Source organism: Anser cygnoides, chromosome 1 (assembly GCF_040182565.1).
Source record: "Anser cygnoides isolate HZ-2024a breed goose chromosome 1, Taihu_goose_T2T_genome, whole genome shotgun sequence".
Lineage (NCBI taxonomy): Eukaryota > Metazoa > Chordata > Aves > Anseriformes > Anatidae > Anser > Anser cygnoides.
The window spans coordinates 105,584,493-105,611,591 of NC_089873.1; the positions used below are offsets into that span (position 1 = coordinate 105,584,493).

The 27,099-nt window shown below is 46.4% G+C and overlaps 1 protein-coding gene across 1 annotated transcript in view; it reads right to left on the reverse strand.

Annotated features, from left to right (window-relative positions):
- Nucleotides 1-22,620, reverse strand: part of CCND2 (cyclin D2) — a 42,231-nt gene extending 19,611 nt beyond the window's left edge. The window contains exons 1-5 of the mRNA XM_066977338.1: nt 22,440-22,620; nt 21,135-21,355; nt 19,410-19,625; nt 16,547-16,706; nt 5,005-5,153 (exon numbers count right to left, since the gene is read on the reverse strand). Of these exons, the coding sequence (XP_066833439.1) occupies nt 5,005-5,153; nt 16,547-16,706; nt 19,410-19,625; nt 21,135-21,355; nt 22,440-22,560 (867 nt within the window). The 5' untranslated portion in view covers nt 22,561-22,620. The remainder of the gene's footprint in view (nt 1-5,004; nt 5,154-16,546; nt 16,707-19,409; nt 19,626-21,134; nt 21,356-22,439) is intronic.
- Between the last annotated feature and the right edge of the window lie 4,479 nt (nt 22,621-27,099).

A 27,099-nucleotide genomic window follows, 5' to 3' on the forward strand; every position in this document is an offset into this window, starting at 1 on the left:
GAAAAGCTCAGTGCAGCTTAGTTACAGCAGGATTTCATTATCATTCTCAAGAGTATGTTTTCATACACTTGCAACTTTGAAGCTGAAATTTTTCATATGCTTTACCTCAGATAGCGACATTTTTCTTTAAGTTCATGAAAATGTCCCATTATGTGCTTCCACGCTGTGATCTCTCTCTCTCAACACTTCCCCCACCCCCATTTGCTGATGTGGGTTTTTAAGACACCTCTTTGCTCCTGAACTACTCAGAACTAGTTTCAAATATCGGAAGCATCCAGGATGGCTAGTTCAGGAAATGTCCCTGCATTCCTCAGAGTTCCTGGGCTGAGCAGCAGGAAAGTTCATTTTATTCACAAGCTGAGCTAGGAGGTCAACTGCAACACAGGGGACCCCATAGGAAACACCATGGCACCCCTCGTGGGGCAGCAGAACTCTGCAATGCTCTGCCCTCAGGACCTGCTCGTCGGGAAGATTCTCCTCCAGCCCTGTGCAGTATTCTGTGGTCTACGAGGAGGCACAAGGGGCACAAAGGCACAGACTTTTTCCCTGCAGAGCTGTAACCTCTGCAAGTTACCTCACTTTTCCACTGCATGATGCTCCTGAAATCTCCGAGCTATTCTTGCTCTTCCCTAACCTCCCCTTGAAAACAAAATCATTCATACAGTGACGATGAATTAATTGTGTTGCTGCAGGAACAGCTTTCAGGCATCAGAAGTTAGGAAGTGAGAGAACTGAAGCTTTTCATTCAACTTTAATTAAGTGCCAGCATAAAATATAGTACAATAGTCTTTACTCTTCATTAACACAGCCTTGGGTGACTCTTACACAATCCAGCCAGTACATTTTTACCAACAATACATTTTACAGCTGTGGCTGATATTACTACCTATTATTAAGACTGCCTGATACTTCTCTGAGACCCTGTTTTCAGCTATTTTCAGCTGTTTATCGCTCCCTTAAGCTTTAACAGGTGGGATGAAACTTTCCAGCTCAGGGCCTGATTCCAACAAAAATGTCATGGGAAAAATATCTACCAAAATATTTCCAAATACCTGGCTAATGAAAAATACACTATTTTGCCCAAGTTTGGTTGATCTGAGACTTCAAATTTTGCAGGAGACAGATTCTGAGTTAGGGCCAGCTCAGCCACAGTGAGAATCCTCCAAGTTTGGCCACGTGGAAGTATCTTGAAAAATTAGAGCAATCTAAGTTCTTCAAAGACTTGATTTTTTTCAGTGACTAAATTATCCAGCAGCTCCTTTTGTACTGAGTGTGCTTTGACTTGGAGGCCGAGTGAGAGTCTCCATAGAAGTCTGTGCTGCTGTGGGCTGAGACTAGGAGCAAAGAGAAGAAAGCTTGTCTCTACCCAGTGCCGACAGACTCTTGGAGAGGATGTGACTAGTAAAATGCTAAGAGTTCTTTGTTATTTGGGGAGAGTGATTTTTTTTTTTTCCCAAAGGCATATAAGCTTAGCCAAATTTGGGAAGATTTTCAGCAGGATGGCAAAAAGCACATTTCTGACAAAAAGCCATCTGCTAAATTTCAAAGAAAAAGCCTGATGAATTTTTCAATGAGACAAATAACATCTTTTTTCTTCTAAACACTTTAGAACTACTAAACTGTTCTGGCAGGTATTTTCTTTCAGAATGAAACAATCAGGATAGAAAAATTCAGCATGAGAGATAAAGTTTGCCCAATTTGCAAGATGTTGCAAAAGGGCATTACATTAAGAAGAATCGGGAAGCCTGAGAAAGGTTCAAATATCTCCTATAAGAAACAAAATGTGCTTTAAATGTATATCCATAAATATCAAATGAAGAGAATCCAGAAAAAAACTCCCAAGACAGAAAAAAAAAAAGCCATATATTCCCCCTCCAACATGGTCTTGTGTAATATCCTTGCAACATTCTCTGAAAGTTAATTAACAGGGGCTCCACCAAACCAAGGAGAAAGAAAATTCCACCAGAAGGACACCCTACTGTGACTTTTCATTTGTCTCTACAAGCCTTTGCAGACACCCCCGGTACACAAACAGGGCATGGGAAGAGCCAGCTTCTACGGCAGCTGGGATCCTGATTCAAGGAGGGCTTCACAGCAAGGCACCACCAGTAACCAAAAAAAAAAAAAACACACGGAGAGGTGCAGTAGGAAAACCTGTGAGCTTAATCCCTACCATGACAATTGACTGGGCAAGCAAGCAGCTGCATCTAGCCTCACTGGAGTTTCTAAACGTTATCAAAATACGCCCCATGCAGCATGAACTGCAAATTACCCAATCTAAAGGTGAGTAAGGACCAGATTACTGCAGCAAGGGCTGCATCATAAAGTGATGCTCAAACCTCTTTGATGGCAAAAAAAGCTGGTGAGGGTGGTAAATTCTCTTCCCTGTTACTGTGGAATCTAGGTACAGCCAAGTACGTTGCCAGATCCCAGTGATGCAGCCTTTGTGGCCCACATGTTGAGCTTGCCTGCCCTCACCTGAGTATTGTCAGCTGCCTGTTGTCTCTGCAAGCCAAACCTCCTGTCCATGCTGAAAAAGAGCAAGGACAAAGATCCTTGTGGTTGCAAAGAGAAGCTCTTAGAAGACATGAAGAATGACCTTGAACAGCTCCCTGCCATCTCCAGAAAGACAAAGCCCAGTTACTCAATGGTTGATCAAAACCCCACCACATGCATCTGAGAGAAACACATCAGCAGGGCTACCCTGGCATCTCCCCTCCAACAAGCGGAGATAGTATTAGAAGTTTATCTGGAGCTCACCAGTATGGGGAACGTGGTCTAGTGATGGAAAGATTGCATCCGTATAGCTCTCTGACTCTGACAGCACAGGCTGTTCTTAGAAACTGAGCAACTCCCCCCACCAACTCCAAAACAACAAATGATCCTTCCCTCTTTATGCTCAATCAGTTCCAGGATGGGTTTTGAAGCAGGGACATAAACAGTTGTGTGGGCATCCATCAGCAAAAGCAAGCGTGAAAATAAGCAGCAGCCAAGGAGCTTCAACAGAAGCTTCAGCCAAGAAACAAAATTCATATGGCTTTGCTGTGCAGCAAACAAAATCATGGCAGTGGGGCATCAACCCCTCAGACATCCCATGGCATAAAGACCACTGATAATTATACAAGAAGCTCTCAATGGCTAGCACCAACTGTTTTCCTTATTATGGGGACATTCACAAGTATGGCCAGAAGCAGCACCTGTGTTAACAAGATCTTAGTATCCCCGTAAGTCCTGGTCTTCCTCTGTCCAGTTTCTAATGTCCCGCTTACATCTATCTAGATATCTAGATGTCTAGAGTCCTCCCTGACATTTGCTGGATACAACACCAAAACTTACCGTGTTTCATCCAATCAAAAAACATCCAAAGAGAAAATTTCAGTCAGCCAATAACTGCCAATATCAATAACTGGTAATTCTTGTTTTCCACATATATTAAGTAAATGTAATGGATTTACTCAAGCTAAAATAGAACAACTGTACAAATGAGCACTGTGCAATTACTCGCATCAAGCCATTTAGTCTTAATTGTTATATACAATTTTTCTTGTATGTTCCTGCTGCTTCTTGCAATATACCAGCACTGTTTCTGTGACCTTATGAAACTGGCACAAAATGGCAAATCACCTGTGTGAAATTTTCACTTACAATGAAATGAGTGTTCATTAAATTTCCGCAGATACTTGACATTATAAGCGTTCAGAATTGGAAATGTTCCTTTTTCTTTGCAAAACTCATTTCCAATCAAAAGAAATGGGCAGATCCAAAAATGAGCTTTAAAATTAAGCTCAATCTGATTGAAACAAAAAAAGAAATTGTGAAATTCCCTTTTTGTCAAACTGGACTATTCCTTTTTAACCAAAATTCAGAACATTTGTTGGAAAAAAACAAACCTTCTTTTGACAATGGTATCACAGATCTAATAATTGCACAGGGTATTTACTCTGCAAAGCAAAAGCAGTAAAACGATTTATGGTTAACACATGTTAAGGCTGACACATTGGAAATTGATACTTTTATGGTAAAAACTCATTATTAGTGGCCTGCATTTCATAAAGTCTCGCTCAATTTCTTTCTTTTTCTGTGTATTTCACTGTGGTAAAACTTGTCAGCTTAGCGGAAGGTGAAGCTCCTGATTATCCTGTAGCGCAGCATACAGTCTACCCGCAGCCACCCACCAACACGGCAGTACAACTGGAGGGAAAGGTGCCCTGAACAACCCCTAGGAGAAAGGTGCCCCGAACACTCCCTTCAGTCCTCTCAGCTTTCTGCTCAGACTGCCCAGCAGAGCTGCCTGGTTTGGGTTTTTCGTAGGTACCCACCAGAAGCTAAACTCACTCGTCAGGAACCACTGAACTGCCATCAGATTCACCTCTCCTACTGATAACCGAATTTTCTGACAACACAAGAAATTCCCTTCATGGGGAGCGCTTAGCGAGGTTATAGACAGAAACCCAGATGGCCAGGGTTGCACTTGCCTCCTATTTTGCCAGTGCTGGAGGATTAGATAAGCTCAGAATTCACTTCCTTTAAGTCAAGGATTTTTAGGAGATAGCTCATTGAGGGACAGACCAGCGGTTTCAAGGTTGGGAGCACAGGACCACTGTCCCTGTGTTTACCTTATGCCACCAGAGATGCCGTCTGCCTTCCAATGCCATTGCCTGGAGGGCACTCAAGGTGGCTTCCCCCCTATAGCAAGTCTGAGCATTATTCGCGGTAGGCAGAGCGGGTCCAAGCACTCAGACCAGCCACGGCAGAGCAGGCTCTACCCTCACAGCTGCTGAACAAAGCACGAATGAAGAGCGATTCACAGGAGGCCAAGGAACTCTGGACATCCAGAGCACTTCCACCAGGGCACTGGGTCCACACCTACAACCTGCTCTCTCCAGGAACTATTCCCTCCATTCACTCTGGTAGGCTATCAGGATCAGACCCCGTTTGATGGATGGCCCAGTTTACCTCAGAGCTCTCAGAAGTGAAACAAGAACAGGAATCCAGGACACTCACCACATCTGTGCTTGTGATCTTGGCCAGGAAGTCTGTTAGGCTGTCACCGGAGAGTGAACTGTCCCCATCATCGAGCTGAAGGCCACAGATGGCTGCTCCCACACTTCCAGTTGCTATCATTGACGGTGGGTACATGGCAAAGTTAAAATCTGCAAGAACAGATCTGGGAATTAGTCCAAGCCTGGACCAGAAAAGCTGCAAAACATCAGAGGCAATCAACATAAAAACCACACCCAAGAATAAAAAACAGGGAAGTAGAAGAAAGGGAAAAGTGCCACTCTTTTTGGTCCGACTGAGCTCATTAGTCACACTACTCATCACAAGTAGTCAAAGGAGGTGTAACAGATCTACAAATTAAGATGGAAATGCAGCTTGGTCTTTTATTCTCACTGATGCATAAAGTAAACCTGGACAATTTTTAATAGTCTTTTCTTAGTTTACAAAAAAAAAGGAAAAAGAAGAGGGAGGCTTTCTGTAATTTATGTCAGAAATTTGGGTCTTGGTCACACTAGAGCTCTATGTACAATCAGAAAACTAACTGGAATAAGGTATCACAAAGGACTGAACTGGGATTTTTTTTAGTCATGTCAATTTTTAAAGACTTAATTAATTCCAGCATTTAACAAACTGTCCGGGAAAGAGATTTTAATTAACAATTCATCTTTACTGCTCTGTGTTCAACACCTTTGCAATTAGTAAGCAAGAACACTTACAGCCCATAGCTATGTGATCAAAGAAAAAACAAAGATCACATTTGTCATTACTACTACTTTTTAACAATCAGGTTGAAAATGCATTTCAAAACTTCTCACACATCCGTGGAGATCAGGAGAGAAATGAAAATAAAAGTGAATGCTCTTGTGACCTTTCCAAGGCTACTTTATGCTTTTTCATACTGTACAGACGCTTGGTAACCTGTATTTCCTTTACTAAACACCATTCCCAGATTTTCTAGGTTACAAATATCTTCCTAAACTGAAACTTGATTTGCAAGTTGTTTGGTTCAACAGTAACTCATTATCAAACCCTTCTCTATCACTTTTCGATTGTACGGACTGAAGGAGAAAGAAGAGAAAATCCAAGTATTTCCCAAAATTTTAAAATAATAATAATAATCCCAATAAAAATATAACAGAAATGCTATCAATATATTCACTCTATTTATACAGACATATCACAGAAAACTGCCCTTCCGTTAAGGGCGCATCCCAAGTCTCCTCTCTTCAGCTAGCACAAATTCTGTAATCCTGCTGATTTTTGTGTAACCGAAGAAGTTTTAAACACACAGAGGTTTCTTTCTCAGTCTCCCAGATGCTGAGAGAGCAGACACAGGAATAGGTCTGAAGATGGCATGTTCCTCTCCAGGCTGTAATATGTACCCGGGATCCAAGAGGAATGCAGAATTCACCTAAGGCTGGAACTCTGGTCGTATCATTCAACCATACAGACTGGAGGAGGAATGCTAGAAGTGGGGAGAGAAAAGGGAGGAGCTGAAACCCTCACACAGACTTATCTGTCTCATGGAGCCACTGGGAGATGACCACTTGCAAGCCCATCACTGCCCACCACTGACGTCCCCATGTCCTTCGTCTCAGGAAAGCTCAGCAGACATCACACACAGACAAACACTTCTGAATGCGCAAATTGCCACAGACAAAAACAATTAGTGTGGACTGCTATTATTATAAAAATAATAATTTTACACTACTGTAGTAGTAACCCACTGTACGTATAAGAAAGCAAATGGCCTTGGAAATCATAATAGTGCCCAAATTAACAACTAAGTCATCGGGAAAGTCTTGACCCCCCTGCTTGCCAGTGCTGGACATTGCCTAGTAAATGCTGATCTCAGCATGCATCACAAATGACGCCACCAATGTAAAAGGAATTACACTTCCACCATCAAAATCAATCTTTCACATTTACCTCATGTAAATTTATACTGCAAGGGAGAGCCCCACCCAGCCTGTAAGTGGGTGACCAGGGAGAACAAACAGTGCTACCCTGCACTCTCAGCAGGAGCCTGTGCTATCCTCAGTGCCTCTGCCCGCTGTTGTGGTTATTACTGGGCCAGACCTTGAGAGCAGGCCATAAACACAGTGGGATTTTAACCAGAACTCACCATTTCTTCTTTCATCCTGCTTGAAAACGGATGTTCAAAATGGCCCTTGTTTTGTGCCATGCTGCCTCTTTTCTTACTCACTGCTACCTACTGGGAGCCCCAGGACTCAGCTCTGGGTGACAGTTGCTGTAGCTCATTCCTGTGGACTGATCCGGTAGCTAGCAGCTCCGTGGAAGAAGCACGGGCCACCAGTTTACAAAGTCCAACATGAAAACCAGGAACAGTTCCAGGACTCCAATAAAGAGGCGTTTTTGTAAAGCTTGTAAATGTTTATGTGCTTTAATTACTGTCCAGAGTCTTCTCCCAGTCCATGGAGCAAGTAACAAATGTTTGTAACATTTTAAAATATTCGAACAACATTTATGGAACAGACTTAGCATCCCAAAAATTTGTTCCCACACAGCAACTCATGAGCAACCCCACTAATTTCTGTAGAAATGGATGAATTAAAGAAGGATGCGTCTCCACGTATCTGTTTCTACCCTTGTACACACTGCAATTGCTTGGGTTTAGCTCTGCTAGGAACTCTCCTCAATTGGGAACAAGGAGTTCAGGCCCTTTGACTTCAGCATGTTTCACCTCCATTTACAGCACAAAGCCACGGGAACTAACAGTGCTCCTGGGTGATACCACAGGGGACTAAGCAGGCTGTGGAACAATGCCTGCTGAAGCATATGTGAGCATAAAATGAAGAAGACAAGAAATACGGCAAGTGCAAACCCCGTGTGCTTATGGTGGCATGAACGATGCTGCAACTGACTAATGTGGCCATAAGCTGGGATGTAACTCCAGCATTTGGTTTTTGGACATACCAAACTGTGTCCTAATTATGCATGGGAACTAGAGACCTACCAGTGGCCATGGATTTTCCATAATTCACCTCTCCTTGCCACAATTTTTTGGGAAGACGTGGTTATCTTTTGGAAAAAGGTAACTCTTAACAAAGTCTGGGCAGTCCATACAGAAGCTACAATGCAGTGGGTAAGAACAAGAGGCCTCTGCTCCCACCCGTTGTGCCTACAGCTGGGAGAAACAGATCCCCTTGGCGGCCCAGGTGGACCCATGCCTCACAAGTGTCCTCACGGAGTAGCTTCCCCCAGCTCCCAGTGGCCAGCAGAGGAGATCACATCAACAGGGAGCTCCTACGTCTCGCACCCAACACTCATCACAGCCCAGGCTCGATGAGCTGAGCGAACAACACGCATTCAGCCTCCCCTCTGAACTTCCTTGCCTCCTCGGGGCTTACATCAGGACCTCCACATTATTCGAATGCCGGTCTTCTCGTGGTTGATTTTATACCTACAAGTTATGTACTCCCAGAAACCGTCTTCCTAGGAAGCTGAATAAAGAGCCACAGTGCCCCTGCCAACTAGCACTGCTGTAGGTCTGCTTCCACGTGGGGTCACATGAGAACGTTTCTATGCCCAATAACCTTGTTAGTTCCCTTAATGTCATTCATAATGCAAATGAGACAGCGAGCGAATGGCCAGAGGCCCAGAGTGACTAAAGCTCAGCATCCAGAAAGTCTTACATTGCCTCTAGCTCTAAACTAACTTCCCTCCATAACAAGCACCATAAACTTGGCTATCAAAGCTACACATGCCCAGTCTTTGTTGTACAACAGGCAGTGATTTGTATCACTGGCTCCTATTTTTAGCATATTAATTAACTACTGCAACTGGTGAGGCAAGTGTCTCCAACTGGAGAGTGTGGCGCCATTGTCTGAAGTCATCACCTCATCTCGCGCTATTGAAAATCATGGCAGTGACCCTCCTGCTGATATGAATTTAACCTGACATGCCCACAAAGGGATGGGGGGTGGTGCACCAATTTTGTGCACATGGTTCTCCACATCACCCTGGACCCTATTAGTGTGGAAAGAGCTCATTGAAAGAAAAGAAGCCACATTGTGCTGGGCCACCTAGAGGGTTGAATAGAAAAGGCTGAGGAAAAGAGCAGGCAGCGGAATAAAGGCTGTAATTAACATATTTCCATATTCAAGCAAAGCAATAACTACGTGAAGTGTTTGTCAAGGTGCAATGAAAGCATAAATATTAAACACCATATCTGAGGGGATGCAGAACCCCCCTCCGAGTCTCTTACATTCCATCAAGAAATTTGAAACAAGTTTTCTATATATGATTTCTCGATTATAAGCTCTTGTCCCACGTCCCACATGTTAACAGCCAAAACTCGCCATCCTCACTCATAGGCAAAACTGCCCCCAGATTTAAGTCAAAAGCTTGCCTTGACATTTAAGAAAAAAAATCAAAATAAAAGGGGGAAGAGAGAGAATTTAAAACATTTGAGACATATACTTTTACTTTAAATTCTTGCTGGAGACAATGAACCCTGAATTACAAGGGCAACCTTACAAAAAGCACTGTACACCTGAAGCAAGGCTATGGCTATGGACCTACGTGCAACCCTGGTTAATGGGAACCCAGAGCGTGCACTCAAGGCACAGCTCTGACTCTTAACTTTGCTGTGATTTATGCAACTCCATAGCAAAGTACGAAAGAGTCTCGAAAGTCAGAGGGGTAGCGCAACAACACGTAGTCTAAGAGAATAAGAACATGCAAACACTTCAATGAAAGAAATGGGTTGTTAGAAAGCAGGACTTGTTTTGCCTTCTATTCCCAGGCAATAAATGCCATGAACAATTCCATCACCATTTCCGTGCCACCTTTTTGCGTAAAGGATCTTAAAAACTTGGGACCAACCCTGCACAATCCCACTGACTCCTACAGGTAACTTCAGTACTGGAGGAAAAAAAAAAAAAAAAAAAAGCAAATACAAGAAAGTGCCATTTGAAACACAGCCACCTCTGGACCAGACAACCAGAGCAAATTCAGGGTACTGAGGACAATCAGCACTCTTCTTTCAGACAGCGTACTCTGCACCCAAGCTAGAACTGACAGCCAGGGCAGGAATGTATGCACATGCCAAGATCATTTTTCTGCACGTGCAGCAAATGTGACCAACAGTCAGGTGCTAGGACCCTGCACACTACAGCTGAGCTATTTTGCTGGCTCACTCCTGCAGGCAGATCCAGTGGACTTCACTACCTCTGAGCCAGGAAAATGAAAGGTTGACAGTCAGACTAAAGCAGGAGAGAACGAGAGGCAGGAACCCAGAGAGGTCCTGCAAGGGGAAGCCCTAACTCGCAGCCAATAAAGGAAAACTGCCGGAAGGAAAAGAGCACTGACAAACACCCAGGCTGGACGTGCTCCGTGTGCCAAAGCCAGGTGGGAACTCCACCTTCTCACAATGATCCCTGTTACTGTTCTGGTTGCAGGTTGCTATTTTGACAGCCAGGTTTCATCTCTAGGATTTGATAGAGGTTTGTTTGCAGACCTGCAAATGCAGAATTGGAAAGCGCTGCCTAGAGGAAAGCAACGCTTCTCAGGGGGCGCATCACAGGGGGAGGAAAAAAAGGAATGTTATCTTCATCAGGAGAACACAAGAATGACCCTCAACAACATCAGTTTATAAATTGCTATTTAAATGCTTATCAAAATTTAACAGCCCAATTTCATTCAGCGTCAAACTTCACACAGCCAATGATTTTACTATGAGGACAAGCATGGATCTTTATTTTAGGAGGTAAGTTTAAAATAAAGTTGTAAGGGAAACAATGTAAGTCACGCATTTAATTCTTGCCTGTTTTGATCCAATGCATTTCCTGTGTTCATGTGTTAATCCAGTTGGCTTTAACTGCACTGTCCATTTTATCTCTTACTCCTGTAATTCTGCGACACAACAATTTTTCCCAATGTTAACAATTTCTGCTTTTAAAAGCAAAACCAACTGACTTCTTAGCACTTCAAAAAAAAAAAAAAAGGTATACCAGTGCCAAGAATGACAAAAGAAAAAACTATCAAGTAAAATAGGATGCAGATGTAAGTGCTTCTATCCATTGAGTAGGTGGCAGGGAAGACACCTAATTCTGTTCCTGGGCTACAGTAAGGCTAAAAAGATTGGACTTTATACTTTGAAGTATCCTAAATGCTAACGCTATCGCATAACCTTCTGAGTGAAGTATAGACAGAAAAACTTGTTGAACACTCTACATAGAAAAGTATACAAGCACTCGATTCAGCATACTGATTAGCTGCAGATTAAATCATAAACTCTATTTCTGAACAACTATTTGTACTGATTATTATTGCCATTTGTTCTACAATTTCAATAAGGTAGCTTAATCAAGATCAGGATTATATTAGCACTTGAACCACCAAAAGGTCAGATGTGAAGCTGGTAGGAAGAAGGACAACTTATCTTACAGCCAGGAAATACACTAGCTTGTATCAGCAAAGGCTCTCTTCCTCAATTTCATTCCACCTCATCTTTCCAGATTTGTTGGGTCCTACAACTTAAGGAGCGAGCCTGCTCATATGAAATACTCCCCAGGCCCTGCCTACTTGCTAATGGAGCTGTGATGGCTCTTGCGGCCTCATTCTGCTGGAGAGCTTGTTATACTGATATTCTCCCAGGAACAAGCAAAAGCCTTCTTTTGTCTGGCAATAGAATCATGCGGACTATTTTTTCTTCTGACACGTGTAATGCAAGAAGCATTTGTGCAACCACCATCACTTTACAACGCGTATTTTCCTTCTATGAGATTAATGCATCTAACAAAGCCTCTGTGGACTTTTTTTTTTCCCCCTCTGTGAAGAACAGGTCCTGGCTAAAATGCATAGCACACCTTTGCCTTCCCCATGGACATAGCCAAGTAAGTCTTACTTTGCCTGAAAGGGTAAGGATGCATAGCACATTGCCCAGCAGGACTCCTGAGGACCAAACACGCCTCTTGGTGTTACACAGCATTCTGCGTAGTTACCCTCTAGATCAGCATGGCTATAGGCCTCACTGTGCAGTCTTTGCTCATACAACACTCCCACTGACTTCCACAGAACTTCTGTCTGAGTAAGGATCCCAGATTTGGCCCAGAAGTTCAAAAAAAAAAAAAAAGCTTTCTCAGCTTTCAAATGTAGATGATTAATGTCCCAGAAACAGTGGGCAGAGGTTTGGCACACAGTACAAAACTGACTTAAAGCTGAAATTTTCCTCCTGTTTCTTAGGCTCATTCTAGACACGGATTTTGAAAGCCACCAGTCATGAGATGCTGCATTGTATTTGTTATGGTAACATCTCACCTGCCAGAGGACTCAGCTGAAGCACAAAAGAGAATGTGCAAACAACTGAGTCTAGGGATCTACACAGTTGCTTTCTGTCTCTGCAAGTCCACGAAGCTTTCTGCTTCCAAGTTTTCCATGCCACTTAAATAAAACACCGAGAACCTCCTGGGATTAGTCTCTCCATTACTGCTTCTGCCCAGAGAAGCACAGCTCCTCTTACTGAATCCTGGTTTGCACAGCCTCTCCTCCCTCAAAACCCATTCTTTCGTAGGTCCTGAGACAAGTATATGTATATATATACACCCTGTGCCAAAACAGTGTCACATACAGCCTCCAACAAGAGAGCATAACTTAAGGAAGCAGTCAAGCATCTGCAACTCTGAACAACCTGGAAGAAGAAATGGAGGGCAAGCTGAAGTCAAGGAAATAATGAACGGTCCTCCTTCCATCTGCAGCGTGGCATGTTCTGCATGCAGCTCTGCAGCCAGGGCATTTTCCTGCTCCTCCAGGAGTGACTCCATGGCTTGGAGAGCAACACACACAAGCAAACGGATGACCCCATAGAAACATCTCCAAACTGTGGAGTGCTATGGAAGAGACAGAGGTAAGCCCATTGCAGGACAAACAAATAGTGAAAAGCAACAAACAGACAGGAGGTAGGGTAAGAACAGCAATTGACAATGACTTAAGAGAGCAAAAGAAGAATGGTCTCTTTTGGGCAAGCAGATAAACAGGATCCTCTCAGGCTGAAAAAGAGGTAAGCATCAGTTTTAACAAGCTATATTGTAAGGGCAGGGAGTCTTGCTGCACTAACCTTTTAGTGCCTTTAAAATTCACAGGGCTCCTGAGGAAGAGTTTAGCTCACATAGGTAGCCACCAGCAGGGTAAGAAAACAAATGACACTGTGAAAGACGAGGGTATGTCAGCACATATCAGTCTATACGGTGTTATCGTGCAGTGAGCGAGGCAGCTTGAAGAAAGCTGTCCTATGCACAGGCAATTCCCAGTCAAGAAGAGATTGTGCTCTGCTCACTTGCCAGTACCCTGTGTACACAGCCACAGCTCTGCAAGTACAGGCAGAGCTGGGCTGAGGGTGGCTCCACTTTCAGATCCTTCTGGTGGAGAACGAGGCTTCAGAAAGTGTTACAAGTGCAGGGCAGGGAAAAGAGAAAACTTCTTGTTCAAGGAGTAAGCTTCTGTCTTGCTTAGAAGTAATAAGTTCAGATGGAACCAAAAGCAAGGAGGGATATGTTCCAGTTTCAGTCATGCTCATGTGAATCATTACTCACTACAATGACGGGGGAGAGGCTGTGGATTTATATTCATGCAGCCTGTTTCAGAAACTGGGCTTGAAATAAAGACAGACAGAGAGCACCAAAATGATAAAACATGACTAAGAATACAAAAGAACTGAGTGTCTTCTCCTTTTGTGTAGTATTCAAACAGAAATCAGACTAGAAATCAATGTTAAAGTGATCCTAAACTTCCAGCTCAACCCAGCAACCCATCAGTGCCCCTTCCCAGAACTGTTAATGGTTGCTTCCACCTCTGTTTGCTGACATGAAGTCTCACAGGACTGAGACCACAGCTGGCTCTGCAAAGGCAGGGAACACTTGGGAATTTCTGGTATAAAGCTTTTGCTGAAACCAAAACGGAGCAGTAGGTGACGAAGTCAAGGTAGGGGAGAAAAGATCAAAATATGTCAGACTTTGCATGACAGGTTAAAGAAGAAAAAGTACTTGAGAGCAGAGTAAAGCAACATTGAGATAAATCAGGAAGTAAAAGGAGAGACATTGCCATGCCCAAGACTAAAGCCATTAGCCAGCCAGCAAGGTCAAGTCTGGTAACACTGAAGAGCCAAAACTGGGCTAAACACATGCACGGAGGGAGCAAGGAAGAGGCATCCACATGTCAAAGGAGGTCATCTAGCTGAAAGAAGGCAAATGGGGAAATGAAACAACAGGCTTAACCCAAGCTGGCCGAGAGCAGAAGCTTTGAGGGAGAAAGGGAAAGAAGAAATGCAGCGGCTGATGAAGAGAGCTCTGCAACAAATAAGACAAGAAAAGGAAATGACAACTGGATTTGGAAGGAAGTTTGATGAGAAGGGGATTTTTTCACAGAGGAGGCTAAGAATTGCTTTGAGAAGAGTGGTAGTGAAAGGGAAATAAAGCAATAATAACATGACATTTCCATAATGCAAATAATAGTGTTGAAGCTTGCTAGTAAATTGAGGATAAGGTAGAAAACTGGGAAAAGGGGCTTGGTTAAGGTATCTGCTTTTGAAGCTGTAGTGGGCTGTGGGTCCGCCTCAGAAGTAAATGTCACCACAGCAATTTGTGGAAAACGGGGCGTGAAGAAAAGAAAAACTGCAGCCAGTGCCATGGTGCCCTCTCTTCCGGGAAGCTCCATACCTACATCTTTCACATGCAAAAAAGGAAACTCTGACTTGTTGCTTCTTTAAACTCTAGAGGACTTCAGTTCATGCATTTGATACCATGAGAAGCAGATCACAGGGGAAACACCGGCCAAGTGCATGGCTGGACCAAGGGTCAGAAAGAGAATGCTGTTCTGGAGCTCAGTAAATGGACTAGTAAAGCATGGAACCAACCATCAAGGAACTCAAGGACAAAGAATGAAAAGAAGCCATGGCCTTTGGAAACTCCTTCATGGCCCGCACTCCTACAATGGTATGGTTACTTGGAAAACTTCACGGGCAAAGGATTACAGACTAGAATCTGAAAAGTTAAATCATAATGGAATCTACGTTACTCAAGGCAATGTCCTCTTAAAACAAAACAAAACACTGTTTTAGGAAGTGAAAACAATGGAAGAGGGAAAACTGGGCTGGTATAGAAGACAACATACAAATATGTTGGGAGAGTGACGGCTGATGTTATGATGATCCTAATAATTTTGACCCCTGAAAAGACCACCTTTTGCAGAAGAAAAGAGCAGTGTTAACGAACCCTAGATAGGGGGAAAATGCAAACCCAATATATAGCTGATGTACTAAAATAAGTTACTAATTAGACCAGAAATATCTGATGGATTACCAAGAGTGATCCTGCAGGCACTAAGCAATATTTCTGTTGAGCTCTGTGGCCTTTTGCCTTAAAAGGATCACACAGCAGTGGGAAAAGAAGGAAAAGCTTCAGCATCTTGGTAACCAAAAAGTTAATTACCCTCAGGAAGTCCATATAAGCATTCTCTAAAACAGATCTACTGAGGTAGCAAAAACTGACCTACATTGTAAGAACAGTCTCAAACATTGAGAAGCAGAAATGGCAGTAAACAGTCATACACTTGTATTACCCAAAAGCTGCATCTGATTTTCCTTTTGCCTCTGCAAACACACGGGGGGAAACAGTTCTCACAATGAACAGATCCCATCACAAAGAGTTAGGTATATCAAACAGTAGAGAGTCAAAATGTTAAACCATATACTACTTTGAAATACCTCTGTAAAACATGGCATGCTGCTCATCTGCTTTAGGTCTAGCTCCTATAAAATGGTCTAACTGCTAATCCTTGGAATGAAAATTAAAGTACACTTAGCCTTTAAAAGTCACCAGAAAATAACAACAATAGCATTTTACATATATATTAAAAGCTTCTATTCCTTCAGAGCCATTTTTCTTATCTAAGCCTTCAGAAACTGTATTCAGTCAAAAATATGACAAAAGGGAAGCATAATGGTTCCCTACAAAAGGGAGTAGTTTCACTGCTTGCCTGGAGTCAAGTTAAGAGAAAGAATCCAAATGTTTTTTTAAAAAAGTAATTACTTTTTTAAATTGTTATTCCCTATGCTCCAGTAATGTAGTAGGATCACATACATGTTAAAATACAATCTCTATCTCACTGGCTAACCAGTGTCCTGTTAACAACATTTTACAACATACAACATTCATTTTGGGCTAACGTGCTGTTACAGCTTCTAGTATTTTGGCTATCCCATATCTGTTCATACAAATGACCTGTGTCTCTTTAAAAACATTACTGAATGAGGCAAAGTAGAAAATCAACTGTGTTCAGCCTTACTGGCTTTACAGCAAAAACACCATGTGTGTTCGTAGGAACAAGACTGCAAGTGCTTTACAAGAATACCGCTGATGCACAGTATGAGGACCTGATGCGCAACACCTTTTGCAAAAGTCCCACTGGCTTGAACAGCTCTTCCCACACCGTACTAAGGACGGAGGGGATGAAAAGCTTTCATGCCACCAGTGACTAATCTTCCCATCGCATCTCAAGCAGACGTACCCAGGGCACCTTGGCCTACCTGTGGCACAAAGGGCGATGAACGTTTGTGCATGCTTCCGGATCAAAAGCAACTTGTCTTTAGGTAGAGGCAGCTTCCGTAGAATGTGTTCAATGAAGTCATGCGGGGTGACTGCTGCAAGGTTCCACTTCAACTTCCCCAGCACCACCAGCTCCCATTCCTGCAAGAGGTTGTGGGGGGAAGAAGAGAAGAAAAGCCATAAGCACGTCTGAAGAAAACACTTCACTTATTTATCTGATTGTAATTATATCACTGCTAAATTGGTTTTGATCAAACAATTTTTTTCAGTATGCCCCTACTGCTTTGAAGTTGTTGGCTTTTTTTCTTTTTATTCTTTTTTTTTTTTTTTAAACCACTGGAAATGTCAAGCGCTGCTGAAAATAATGAGACCTGGCAGCTCCTGCCAAGATTTTACTTTTTTTGTATCCAGTGCTCAATGCCCACCCAGAAAGTTTAGCCTGCAATTAGATATTGCCAAGGTCATTGTGGTCCTTTCCTAGTAACTTCTTTTAAATGGCTATAGTCCTTACTTTATAGCCATTTAAAGCCCTCGAGATAACCACGCACAAAAATAACCTAGATATACATTCTTTTTCAAAACAGGGGAAGTTCATTTGATGGCACTCTCTCCAAAACTGCATTCAAAAGCTCCTGCAGATAAATCTGATGGTGCTTAAACTACTCTAAGACAGGCTTTGCAGAAAGGAAATGCACATAACACAGCCAAGAAGTAGCCTGTGTAAATTATATGCCAATAAATCATGTAGGATCCAGTCCCACATTCTTTGCACGCCCAAAACTCCCACTGAAATCAAAGGAAAACTCGGGCGCCTATGTAACTACTGGCCATTCCCTGCAATGTGATGACAAACATGAACGGTACCTCATCAACAGATCTGACCGTGGGGCTAGGTTTGCATGCTTAAACGTTTAAAATGAGTTTTGAATACCTTACAGTGCCCCGCAGAGCAGACAAAACTCAGGCCTTGGACTCATTTCTGTCTCATGCATCAACCATTAGCTATTAACTAAATTCCATGCACTGATTCTTGAGTCCTGATGATGCGTTAGCCTGATGGAGCCCAGCGTGGCGGGAAGCCCCAGCTAAGTTTGTAGAGCTGGCAAGTTGAAAAAAACGTCCTTTAATTTTGCAGCCGAGGAAACGTCAACCAGCGTTGCTGAGAAACCATAAACATGGACCCCACAACGCCATTTCTGCAGTCGTTTCTCTGAATAGATGTCTGCTCTAACAGCAAGTTACTTTCCTACAGACATTCCGACTGGATTATGACAGAGCCCTCCATAGCTTGGAAATCTCACATTCACGTACCTACCCCTACAGGGCCCAAAAAACAGATGTTTCTTTTCTTTCCCCCCCCCCCCCCAAAAAAAAATTAAGATGTTCTAACAAAATGGCAATTACGTTAACTAAGGTCCGATCTTCCCAACACACCAGATTCTCATCCAGAAAAGCGCATAACGGTGCGATCTGGAAGACTGGGTAGAGGGAACGCAAGCTTAAAAGGACATGACATGAAGAGGGAGGCACATTGTTCTCCCTCTTCTTGCACGGGGTCCACGGCACTTCCCGTAACAGCCAGTGCCACCAGTGGGACACCTAATGCCTGTGACAGCCGTGGCAGGGTTTGCAGCGCAGAGCTCTTTATTCTGCAGAAGCACGAGCTCCTGGCCCCTCCCCAGGGGGAATTCCCACTGGCTTCACCCAGTGATTCATAGGAGAAATTCTCGTGGGATTCAGCTCGCTATGCACATCCACCAGGGTCTGTGAGAACAAAGCTACCGGGCTGAGCGTGCATCCCACTGACAGGCTGAAAAGAGTCTTTACACTTGGAGAAGACCTCCGAGATCATCTGCTCCAAACTCCCGCTCTATGCCACTCTGCAAATATTAAGTATTCCCCTGAATAATCGTGATTCTTTTTGTTTCTGCTTTCCCAGTGTCCGGTTTGAACTCCCCAGCGCCGAGACCCTTCCACTCGTGGGTCGAACTCCCACCCCACCACCTGCCTTGCCGAGAACCTCCTGGCCACCAGCCCCGCACGAACCAACCCACCGCCTCCCAGGACCACAAGCGCAGCGCCCGAACCCACCGCTCATCAGCCGCGCGGCACCTGGCACCCCGAATTGCACACCGGCACCCCGCCGCTTGCAGCTGAGCAAGCCTTGCCGCTAAGCGCAGCGCCCCGCCGCTGCAGGGCCGGGCGAGGGTGGCCACGGGGCCCCAAATCCGGCTGCGCCCCCCCTTTCTCTCCCTCCCCGCTCCCTCCCTGGGGCCGCCTGGCAGCGGTTCAAGGGGTGAAGTCATGCCCGGCGCCGCGTGTCTGCCACCAGGTGGAGCCGCAGCGCCGTGCCGAGCCGAGCCGAGCCGCGCCGGGCCGCCCGCAGCAGCGCCCCCGCCGCGGGGCAAGCACACGCGTGGGGCCGGGGCTCCCCCAGGGAAATGCGGGAGCAGCAGCAGCAGCAGCCGGGCAGCCCCAGGGAATTGCACGGGGGGGTGCGGGAGGTGGGGGGGCAGAAGCTGCGGGAGGGGAGGCAGGGACCCCCGCCGCCACCGCCGGCAGCCCCCAGCCCGGGGGCACGGTGCGCTCGCAGGTTTGGGGCGGCCCCTCTCCATCACACGGGTGTCTCTAAGCACTTTTGACAATTCAGGAGAGCGCGTGGAATGGAAAAAAAAAAAAAAAAAAAGTGAAAAGCATGATTTTAAAAAGGGGGGAGCGTGGGGGGGGCTGGGGTGGCAAAAGTGGTGGCCGGCTGTGGAAGAGAGGGAGAGGGAAGGGGACGGCTGTCAGCGCGAGAGCTGATGCAGAGGATGGGTGTGCTGAAGGTGGAAGGGGGCTGCTTACCAGCAGCTCTTGGGGTTTGATGGAATTGTCCGTATATATGCACAGCTTCTCTGCTGTGAGGGGGATTGTCTCTTTCAGCTTGGAGGCCAGGAACATGCACACTGCCCCCAGCAGTTGCAGATGGCACTTTCGAGTGGGCACCACAGCTAAGAATCTGTCCAAGTAATTCATTGCCAGAGGGAAAACTTCTTCTTCACACTTCTGCTCTTCACAGACCTGCAAGCAAGGAGCATGGGGAGGGGAGGATGGGAGGGTGGGGGGCAGAGAAAGAGACAAGAAGGAAAAAAATGAATAAATGAGTGACCCCACAAAACACACCACTGCCTCTGCGCTGCAGCTCCTGCTATTTTTGTTTCCCGGGGAGCTAAATTTTGGGGGAGGGGGAGATCTCTGGAGAGGCTGGGAAGGCTGTCAATCGGCTTTCACATTCCTTTAGTTCATTCAGTAAGAAATGAATTCAAGACACTGTGTGGGAGAGCCGAAAAGCCCCATCCAGCAGCAATGAGCAGCCTCCGACTTTTTTTTTTTTTTTGCGACCCAATTCTTCTTTTTTTTTTTTTTGATTTCGTCATATTTTCAAAAAATCGATAAAAATATCAAAACGCCCCTGGGGGTCCCGGTTTTGGTGCCGGTGACATCCCGGGGCGGTCCCCTATCGTTTCCGACAATTGCAAAAATTCCCCCGGGGGGCATCCCCCAGCCCTGCGCCCCCGATCCAGTGCGGGGGGGAAGGACGGGAGACACAGCGAGGGCGAGGTGGGGTGGGGAGAGCCCGAGCAGCCTGAATCCTTAAAGCAGGAGCGAGCGAGAAAATTATTTCAAAAATTTACCAAAAATCGGAGGTGCGGAGAAAACGCACAAATCGCACATGAAAATCAAGCGGAGGGTCTGCTCTTTCCAACCCGGGGGGGGTTGTCTGGAAAAAGTCCCCCCCAAAGGAGATCCGAAGGGGACAAATGATGATGGTAGGGGCTAGGGCAAGGCAGTCAAGCCTGCGGGGCTGCGGGCCCGCTGCCGCCCCGCGCTAAGGATCGGGGTGCAGGGGGTGTCCGCCGCCTGCTCGGGCTTCCCTGCAGCCCCCGCCTGCATCTGGGGGGGCGGGGGTGCAGCGGCGGGCCCCCCCCCCCCGAGCCCCTTCTTGGAAAGGAGGGTGAAGACGGGCTCAGCGCCTCCGAGCAGTTGCACGCAGCTCAACATGGCGAAAAAAGGCACGTCCTAACCACTGCATACGTGGGCATGAAATCCTCGCTGGGCAAAACGTGGGGGGCACCGGTCACCCCCCACCCCTCGCCCTGCCCCGGGCGCAGCTCCCTTTCCCAGAAAAGCCTCAATCTCAGGCGCTCCAGCCGCCCTGCAGCCGGAGGCGGCTTTTCTTTTCTTTTTACTTGCAAATGACTTGCCCAGCTCCCCCCCACTTCCTCCCCTCGCTGCACCCCGCTTTGCAGAAGCGGCAGCCCCCCGGGAGGGCGACTGCCAGGGCGGGCTGCGAGATGCTCCCCGCGCCCCTTCCCCCACCGCACCGAGGAAAGAAGAAAAAAGAAGGAAAAAAAAAAAAGAAAAAGAACCCCCCCACACACACACACAAAAAAAAAACAACCCCAAACCCACGGTGACCGGGGGGGCGAGGGGCTGCAGGAGGAGAGGGGCGGTGAGGCAGGGGCGCTGCGCCCCGGCCCCCCGTGGGCAGGGGGCTCGGAGGGGCCGGGGTGGCCAGCAAATACGAACCTCCAGCATCCAAGTGGCCACCATCCTCCTCATGAAGGGCTGGATGTCCTTCTGGACGCACTTGAAGTAGGAGCACTGGGGCAGATACCTCTCCTCGATGGTTAGTAAGTTGTGCAAAACGCGGTCGTCGTAGAGCAAGTTTGGGTCAGGCAGAGCTCTCCTCACGGGATCCACCTCGCAGCACAGCAGCTCCATGTTTCCAAAGAGATCTCCCTCTTTCTCTGATGGAAAAGTTTTTTTTTTTTTTTTTTTTTTTGGGGGGGGGGGGAAGGGGGTGGGGAAAGGAGAGGGGTAAAGGAGGAGGGGTAGGTGGGTGGGAGGAAGACGGCAGGGCTTTCCAGCTCGATCCTGCCTCCCTTGAAACTCGTCTCTCCCTCTCTCTTGATTTCTAGCCTAAAGTTGAAGCAAAGTGACGCAACTCGCCAGGGCAGGCAGTTCTCTCTCTTGTTATTATGGAGAACAGCAGCTGGTCAGACGTAACATCAAACGCGGTTTTTTTTTTTTTTTTTCCTCTCTATAAGCTAACAAGGAACCAGGAGGCCCTCGTATAGGGACACACACACACAAATGACAGCTTCTCTTTTTTCTCCCTTACAGCGACCGAACGAAATCCGCTCCGCACTTTTCCTCCCGCGGGAGCCTGCCTTTCGTCTATTCCCCCCCCCCCCCCCCCTTTTCTGGCCGCAAGGGACTTACGGGCTCCCCCTCTGCACCCACCGGGGTTGCGAGGGCTAAGGACGAAATGCCCCTGCTTGGCGGAGCGCCACACGCACGTCCGGTGTCCCCCACCTCGAGCCCTTGACCCGCTCCCCCCCCCCCCCCTCCTCCGTTACCCCCCTTTAATCTGAGCGGGGGGGCGTGCAGAGCTCCCTGCTAGCTCCAGCCTAAGAGCAAACCCGAAAAAAAAAAAAGAGAAAAAAAAAAGAAAAAATATTTAAAAAAAAAAGAAAAAAAAAGCAAATAAAATAAAGTAAGATATGCCGCGGGTGCTGGAGGGGTGAGCGCTCGGCAATGCTTTCAGGGTGCAATCTAGCAACAATCCCACCGCCACTTCCTCCGGTCTGCACGCCTCGCGAGCAGGCGAAGTGCTTCAGCAGCGCACGGCCGCAACTTTCTAGGAAACGGCGCGGGGGGGTCCGGGGGCCGGCTGGGGGCAGCGGGAGCCCCGCACCGGGGGCTCCCCCCCCGCCCCCCGGCAAGGCGCTGCCCGGGCCGCGCCGTCGGCGCCCGCGGCTGCAGCCCCGCTGCCCCCGGTGGGAGCCCCCTGCCCCGGCCCGGCGCTGCTCGCTCTGCTCCCTCGCCTACCTCCGGGCAAAGCAGCCGGCTGGAAAAACGCGTCAACTTTGTGAGGTCTCTGCGGCAGCCCCCGCCGGGCTGGGGGCTCCCGAGGGGGAAAGAGCTGCTCGGGGGCGGCCCCGACGTGCATGCGGGTAGCACGCTGCCGGGGGCCGCCGGCCGCCCCCCCGGAGGTGGACTGGAGGGGAGGGGAAGGGAGGGGATGGGGGGGGGGGGGGAAATACCGCCTTAAAAGTGTGAGTGCGGAGTTTGGGGCGCCGCTTCCCCTCCCTCTATTTGCATAGCCAATAGCTCTGGGGCTCTCGCTGCTGCGCGCTGATTGTTACCGGGCAGATTATATTTTAAGGACGCCTGCTGCCCGGCATCCAGAGCGGCCCCGGGGGTACGGGGGCGAAGAGCAGCCCCTTCACCTGGCCTCCTCGGGCGAGGGGGGGCAGCGCTGCCCCCTCCCAGCGCGGCCGTCGCCCCTCTGCAGAGCAACGGGAGGGATGGGACCGTCTCTGCCTCTCCCCCCCACCTCCCCGCCGGGTGCATCTCCCCGCCCGTCGGGGCAAACGTGGCTTTTTGGCTACCAAAAAGCTGCCGGGACTCCCTGCCCCGCGACCCCTGGCCGGGTGACACCGCCTGGAGCCGGCTCTCCAAGGCGCTGGTACCGGCGTTGCCCTGCAAGAAGGGGCGCACGCCCCTCGCCCCGTCCCATCCCGTCCTTGCAGCGCTGCGTGTGGCCCCTCGCCCCCTCCGCCCCTTCGAGGCGAGGGCTCGTCGGGGCCGGGCCAGGCTCAGTGGGGACGGGGGCGCCTTTTGGGAAGGCGGGGGGGGGCTGCCTGGGGGGTACCCCCCGCCGTACGTCGGTCAGGGACCCTCAGCAGCGCGGCGTGCCCCGCAATGAAAGGCTCTTTAACTTCCACCATTCATTTCCCCTTCCTGGCTGCTCCTGCGAACAGGGAGCGTGTTGTGGCAGCGCACGTTTTTCCTTCTCCAAACTTTAAATTCGTAAGCGCTCCCGTCCGGCTTTGTAGCCCGACAATGCGGCGATTGTGATTTATGGGGTTTCGGGGCGGGGGGCGACACGGGAGTCCTAATTGCCCAGCCCCGACTTTGGGAAGTTGGGTGATGTCTGGGGCACGGCGCCGGCGGGGGACGTGAGGCCCCCGCACCCCGCGATGGGATCCGCCCGCCCGAGGGCTGCCGCATCCCCGCCGCTTTGCTTGGGGGTTCCCTTAAAAAGAAAACCCCCCGCCCCAAATCAGTCCATGGAAGTACGCCAGCTTTGCGCTCGCGGAGGTGCCGCTGATCTGCAGCGACGTAATAAAATAAAAAAAAAAAGAAAAGAAACCCACACCTTTCCCCGGTGCGACGGCTTTTATGGTGGGTCACCGTTCCCAAAAGGAGAACGCGCCCGGTCCCCCCCGCGCTGCCCCTTCGCCTTGCCCCCGTGCCCACGGGCACTGCCGCATGCGACTGGAGGCAGCAGATGTTTTAACAGCCTCCGTGGAGAGATTACCGAGTGCCATATGTTAAATATCACTCTCCCTCCGGAAAAAAAAAAAAATATATATATATATATATACTTTTCGCCCTCGCTCCCCTCCTTGTGACGCGCTGCTTCTGCCATTTAAAAGCGTAAATTATTAAATCCAGCGCTGACGGTGTGTTTTTTTTTTTGTTTTTTTTTTTTTTTTCCCGCGCGGTGCAAATCCAGAGTGACCCGGGTTCCTCAGGTGATGGGGTTGGTGCCACGGCTCCTGATTGCTAATGCAACATGCAGCTATCATGATATCGCGGATGTGTAATGGCATTTTATTAGCGTCAGTCCCAGAGCGATGCAAAACGCGGTGACTCTTCTTCTTCTCCTCCTCCTTCTTCTCCTTCTTCTTTTCCTTTTTTTTTTTTTTTTTTTTGGTAGATCCTCATTTCCTCATCACTGTTACTTAGCTCATTTCTTTTTCTTTGGAAAATCCCAAAGAACCATCTTGAAGATGCTTCCAGGGACAGCATCGGAACAAGCTTTGCATCTGAAGCGCAGACCAATAGCAATGGTGTGTGTGCGCCAGGTGAGCGCAGGTTTTTTGTTTGATTAAATGAAATAAGTATTCCCTTGCAGTGCTTGAAACCTGAAGACTGGAGTGTGAAACATGAGAATCTGAAAGTGAAACCGACTGGAAGCCAAAAAAGAAACAGATGAATGTATTTCCACTGTCCAAGCTGAGGAAAGCCCCAAAAGCAAATAAACACCATAAATAATAAAATATGTATTAGATGCAAAAGAAAATTAGTCCAGCTGCAGTCACTGGAAACAGCCAGTCTTGGTGATTTCTCTCCCCCCCTCCCCTCCTTTTTTTTTTTTTTCTCCCATATCTGATTTTTATCTTTTTAAAGATAAAAGTTTATACTGTGGAGCACAATAGGCACAAAGTGATAAAAATCATTATTTTCTTTCCTCTGGTTTCTGATCGAAGGTTAGAAAGGGATTTGGATACCAAAGGAACTGCTGCATGTTTCCCATGTATTTTCAAGCGGATTTCTAATTATAAGGGCAAATTTTGAACTCTAAATATCTGTGTAGTCAGAGCTTTATCATTAACTGCTCCCTGAAACAACATAATCACTGAGCAGGTGAAATATATCCTGTAATAAAACTGCACTTGCCTTTAGAGGGTCATTTTATGCAGGCACAACAGTTACAGCATTAACTTATGAGTTCTGGGTGATTGCTTAATGTATTTTTGATTATTCACTCCTTTCTCTGTTATGCAAAGTTTCTTCATTATCCTTTCTCATTCCTTAGTTTTACCTTCTTGAGAGGAATAGTTATAAACTGTCTGCAGTGTACAGTGGGAGGAGTGCTCAACTCCACTTATAAATTTCTTTATTAGGTGAGTTTGGAAGGGACTCAAAAAAAAAAAAAAAAGAGCTACAAGAATGATTGTGTACCTGGAAATCATGTTTCAGGCTTGAAGACTTTGTAAATGCACCACAGGTAGCCCAAAGACACTCCTTGGTCTGACATTAACATAGTTAGAGAAATTGAAAGAAAAGCAGAGGAAATTAGGAAAGTAGAGGTGACGGATACATTTAGGCTAACAACAAAAAGAATTTTGTAGGTTTAATTAATACATCTATATTTCATTTAGGGCTGCATTTTAAAATTAGGTGAGGTTAAAGCCTGAAAAGTATATATTACAACAAATTGCAGTCAGAGTGGAAGGAGGAGTTACTATGTCCTGTGACCATTCTCACACACACGCACAAATCTGATATGCAATCCCTGTGATGTGTTCTGTCCTTAAACGTTTTGGATCTGTGAATCTGTGTAGAACCTATAATCTCTAGTAGCACAGGTACATGCAGAATTAGGGCAAAATCTTGCAGTTTTTCCTGGAGCAAGGGAACTGAAACTGATAAGAAGTTTCTGCTGTAGCTGGAGGTCTAGGATTATGATTTTTCTCACTATACAGGACACGGGGAAATTTTTGCATTACTTAACTCTCCTGGTGCCATGTACTTTCCAGTGAGTGCTGCAGACTTGATCCTTTCCTTGGTGAACTCAGTGATAAGGCTGCCATTCTTTTACAGGGAGCAGGAACACATAACAGGTGCCTCCCACACGCCAGGAAATCAATTGAAACGGAGAGCTCTTGACATTTTTAACGGATTGGGCTCCTGGTATGCAGAACCTTACATAAACTCTGTCTTTTTTTTTTTTGTTAAGTGGAAAAGTTGGTTTTTGAAGGAGAAATGTGAAAGAGCAAGAACCGTTCTGATGAGTTACAGGTATGGACAGTTGATATTTCTTTTATCATTAGCAGTAGTACGAAGGGGATTCATGGCAACAGAATCTTTTTTTTTTCTTTGCTCTGCTTTTGAATTATTTTGCACTATTCTACTTGAAATTTACTTTGCTGTTATTAACTTCTTGCATTCCATTATGTGATTTCCCTGCCCTCTGGGTTGTTCTTAGTTCAAAGATGATTTCAACATTAAATGCTCAATCTTATTTTCTTCCCAGACTATAATGAGAGATTAATAAAAGACTCAGTCCCCAAACCTTCTTCTGATCTTTGACTTTGAAGCATCTTGCTGTCACACACCTTCCTTCAAAAGTAATGATCTGACTTCTCTCAGTGATCTCAAAGTCTTGATCCAATATACATGGTTTTACTCTTATCAAGACAAATGCAGGGTTTAAATTCCCTATTGTTTTCTTTCTGTCTACACTGAAGCAAAGATTTTATATTTAATGTATGTGTATAGTATGCCCAGGTTATCACAAACAGGGAACAAGAGAGGAAGGAAAACCTTCAGAGAAAACTGTGGCTTTTATGGGGAGTTGGGAAGGATACTTCATGCCTTGGTTGTCCTCATGTTGCCGTGAGCTGGTAAATAATCATGAAAGTTATTCCCACAAGCAGCTATATTTTAAAGGCAAATATAATGGTTTTGTTAATCTCCAGTAAGAGAATTATCCTGTTACATGTTGAATAGTTTTTTGAAATGAACTAGGTGTGTATTTTCTGGCAAATAGTAAGATATTGTATAGTGAGCTACATCAGTATGAAATTTTGTTTTAGAAGCCATATGAATGACTGTGTTAAAGGACAACTTGTTACGGGGTAATGTTATTGGGCTTCTCGTTTTGTTCAGATGTATAGAGAACATCTGAGTTGTC